The sequence below is a fragment of the Sinocyclocheilus rhinocerous genome, unplaced genomic scaffold, assembly GCF_001515625.1.
Source record: "Sinocyclocheilus rhinocerous isolate Xijiao unplaced genomic scaffold, SAMN03320098_v1.1 scaffold271, whole genome shotgun sequence".
Lineage (NCBI taxonomy): Eukaryota > Metazoa > Chordata > Actinopteri > Cypriniformes > Cyprinidae > Sinocyclocheilus > Sinocyclocheilus rhinocerous.
In genome coordinates, this window is record NW_015657574.1 from 1784081 (window position 1) to 1788612 (window position 4532).

General features: G+C 38.8%; 1 protein-coding gene across 2 annotated transcripts in view; it reads right to left on the reverse strand.

Annotated features, from left to right (window-relative positions):
• Positions 1-264: 264 nt before the first annotated feature.
• Positions 265-4532, reverse strand: part of LOC107721377 (proline-rich membrane anchor 1-like) — a 24528-nt gene continuing 20260 nt past the window's right edge. For both annotated transcript variants that reach the window (XM_016529364.1, XM_016529363.1), the window contains exon 4: positions 265-514. In XM_016529364.1, the coding sequence (XP_016384850.1) occupies positions 412-514 (103 nt within the window). In that variant the 3' untranslated portion in view covers positions 265-411. The remainder of the gene's footprint in view (positions 515-4532) is intronic.

The window sequence follows — 4532 nt, forward strand, 5'->3', positions numbered from 1 at the left end:
TAATGTTTAATGAGGAACACTGCAAAGACAGAGTTAAAGACAAGAGAAGACAGGAATTTTAAAACATCTTTGCATTCAACAGAAAGTGCATGCGTTTATTTAGTTGTTGGTGTTGTATATTGTCCTCAAAGGGGCCCCGGGGGGCCGCCAGGTTGAGTCTCGTGATACTCGTGCAGCTGCCAGCATCGCTAAGAATTTCCATGTCTCCTCAAAACCTGCTTATACTTGCCTATACACGTCAGTCATTACGTATTCACTTTTGTCTTTTCTTTAAACATAATTTTATGTCCCAAGAAGGGCAGCCGTGAGGTTTACATTCCTAAATTCGTAAGATACCTTGCGTCCATCTCATAAACCCAAACAGAGATGGTGGTGCTGTAGGGTACAGAATGTTCAGCTGTAGCATGGCCACTATACTCCAGTGTTATTGGTTTCCACTACCTGCTGTTTACAGCGTGAGCTCATGGCATACTCCCCTCGGCTTGTGCCGTTCTCTTCTTTTCGAAGGGGTTTCCTGGAAAAGAGAACAAAAAGATTAAGCTTTAAACGACTATTTTTGCTCAGACTGAGGATGCTATTGATCGGGTTGTAGAGGCTTGAGCTTAGTGCAAAGAAATACAATGTTTCAAAGGCAAGCAGAAAAACGAGGAAAGGAAAACACAAAGAGTACTTATAGCAGGTTAAATCTGAATTTAAAAAATTTCTGCGCACCATATTTGTTCTATTTTATAATCAATGTTTCAGGAAGCCCGAGTGCACACTTTTAGATGTCTGGGTTGATAAACAGCAGCACAGGTCATCAAAGTGAGTTATTCTGCAGTTTAAATGACTTCCCGCAAGCCGTAATGGCTGCTGGACTTAAAAAGCTGTGGTATGCGCTCTGGCCTGTCCGTTCTTTATTACGATTTGAAATATGCAACCTGCCTGCAGCCAATTGCCTTCATAACTGCATTAAAATCCAGAGCTGCCCAAACAGCGGAGCACGCAGATCCAATCTGTTGATATTTTGTTAAATCATGTCAGTCACATATTGACTTAATGGTAGAGAGGGCCTGAGGTAAGAGCTGAGAGATGGATGCTGGGTACACACATTTTGTAAGATGCCAAAATGAATATCAGTAAAGGTTTGTATTAGTTGGGGCATATTTAATGCTTCAGCTTTTGCAAAGTAAAGCTGTACAGAAAGGGGCCACATGAAAGCAGCTATCGATAATGTTCAATAAGCTAATGGAGTAGCCTGATGCCAAACTACCACGTCATTGCTAAAACGACACGTTCGTACAATAGGGCTCAGCGACTGGTTTATGGATGTAAAAATGCCATTCAGAATCTCCATAGTGAAATTGATTTTTAACAATACCTGATAAATATTTTAAGACAGCCTTAATATAACTCGAAGGTTAAGTGCTGAAGTACGCCTCCATAGAAACCATTAGCCTGCTTCCTTTTTTAGTAAATCTGAATTAAGTGAAATCCACTAAGAGGACAGTTACCATGGAAATGACACTAAAGTTCACTAAATTCACTAAATTTCCCACCATTACTATTTATTTATTTTTGGATCTTTTTGCTTTGTATCAAATGTTGCAATTATTCAGCTGAGAGTTGTCTGGGTTTCAAGGCTTAGAATTGTGTGGAAATAAAAAAAATTGAATTTGGCTTAGAATAAAAAGTGTGCAGTCACCGAGTTCTACAGTAAACGCACCAGAAGCTTGAACAATAACAGTAAATACCAGAACGAGAGATTCCACATCACATTAATGATTAGGTCAGGAAAAATATAAATGGTCATGAGAAAGAAAACAACCTGACCTTTACAGAGCCCATCTCTACTGTCTGCAGCACTCTGGGGTCTGTCTGGAGGACAAGTCTAATTTCATAAACAGGGCTTGAGCTCATTAAAATTGACCCGTTTCTTCCAGAGAAATACACGAGATAGCAACTTGTTGAATGACGGCTGCTTTTGCAGACAGGATAAGATAAAGAGCATTTGTTTTAGCTGACCCATATGAAATGTCATTGGTGTGTGGAGCTGAGCTACAGCTTCAACATCCGTCATTTAAACATGGTCAAATGTTCATGTTTTTGAACCTCGTTAATATTTATCAAATAATAAAAAATAAAAAAATTAAGAATCACAACTGTTTTCTACATTTATAATAATGTTACTTGAGCACCAAATCAGCATATTAGAATGATTTCTGAAGTATCATGTGACACTGAAGACTGGAGTAATGACTACTGAAAATATTAAATTAAAATACTACAGAAAACAGTTTTCGAATTGCAATAATTGTTCACAATATTACTGTATGCACTGTATTTTTGATCAAATAAATGCAGCCTTGCTAACAAACAAACAAACAAAAATCTTGCCAATCTCTAACTATTTCTCTAATGGCAGTATATAACTGTTTCAAAGGATAGCTCATAGTAAACATGATCCAAATTTGTTGACTTTCATAGTATGGGGGGAAAACAGCTGAAACATTCTTCAAAATATCTTCTTTTGTGTTCTGCAGAAGAAAAAGTCATTGTCTGGAATGACAGGAGGGTGAGTAAATAACAGGATATTTCATTTTTGTGTGCATTATCTCTCTAAATTATCATTACTTTTCCTGCTGTTTGATTAGATAGCATAGTATTATGAACATAGACCTTGTTCCTGCTCTTCAGCTTCTAAAAAAGACCTAGTGTTTCAAACCTTGAGCAACAAATACAACTATACCTTCAACTGAATTCCTTGTCGAGATTGATTAAATGTTCAGAGGTAGCTAGCGCTCATCTGTTGTGATAAACACAGTCTCTGTCTCTTGGGCAGGACTGATGAGACAATCCCGTAGCTCTGCAGGGGCCATCTGTCACAAGATGCCCCAGGCTGCAGGGCTTTCTTATAAAGACATCCTCTTGCTTTGCATGATTTACACATGGGAAAAAACTCTGCCTCATCTGATTTTTGAAGGGTGGAGTGGGGAAGGAGGAGGATAGCAAGAAAAAAATGCAAAGGAAACTTGCTATCCTCCTTCCTTTCAGAAGTCAACACACAGAGAAATAAAATAGTTACATTATCCTTGACATAACCTTGACCTAACTAAACACAAAGTTTATAGAAGCATATTATAAATAAAAGAAGAGCTGTAGAGCTGCACTGTAGGGCAGGGTCACGTAAGGACTGGTCTTTGTCTATTTGACATGCTTGACGGCTGGACAAATGAAGAACAATTCAATGCAAATGGAAAACGCAGACTCCATAATGAATAGTCAGATTCTTTAAGCAAAGAAGGCCCTTTGGATTGGTCACATCATCACTGTCTTCTCAATTCACATACATCCTGTCTGGAAGTCCAATGCATAAAACTACTGTTTATGCTTTTTCAGCTAAACAGTAATTTTCCACTGAGAGCTTGTTTCTGTCCCCACTCCAACCTGCTAAAGGCTCATGGACTCCAGCAGTCGTGCGGATGTCCCTCGAGTCGCGTTGCTCTACTGCACCGTGTGCAGATGCCCTGACAGTCGCCCAGTTTCTCTGTGGACCGCTCAGCTTATGTAACGTGCCAGGACGGGAAGCCAAAAACTCCTTTATCTTTCCCCTGAATCAGCACTGAGCCTGCTCGCTTGCACACTCTCTCTGGCTCTGTTTCTGCTCTCTTTACCACCTTTTCTCACTGATGAACAGCAGCACCTGAAAGGTCCTCATGGCCATTCCCCAGACATTTCAGCACACTGTTTGGTTGCCTGGGTCATACGTGACCTCTCCTCTGAGATCAACACATAAATCCTGTGGGAAAATGTGGGCCAAAAATGTCTCTCGGACTAAAATAAATGCTGATCAGGAAGGATAAGTTCTGAAGCATAGCTGAAGTTAGAAAAACAAGCGATAACTTGTAAGAGCCATTCTCTTCCTGTGTAGATGCCTAAAAACTATTTATACTCTAGTGACAAAGATTTTTTTTTAATTTTTTATTATGATTATTTTGAATATGTTAAAGTTTGGTTTTAGAGACATGTTATAACAGCGTGAAACTATTCATTTCTTTATTGAGTGTACCTTTAAAATTCAAAGCTGAATGAAATGTACATAAACAGTCTACATGTATACATACACTCATATAACAAGATTTCTTGTTTTTTAAACACAGGGTTGGATCCTCAGTGTTTCAGTTAGTATTTTCTCATTGAAAAGAAGCCTGGAATATCACTGCAAAACCTAAAAAAAGCCACATCCTCACCTCCAAATGTGGGCCTGGGCCCTTAATAATACATGATGTGTAGTACACACATGGCAGAGAGCTACACAAAACATTACAGGTAAAGGTAAATATTTTATAACCTGGCTCTTTGGAATAGGCAACAGAATGTATTCATTTCCTCTGAAAATAAACAGAGTGGGTTGAGATTGTTTCCATATGACTGTAGGATAAGGATAAGGTAAATGATGAATAAGGTAAATGATGCTGTACAACTGTTATGCAGCATGCTGTCATGACCCCATCAAATCTTAATAAACTGGATAGAATATTTAATCTCACCCC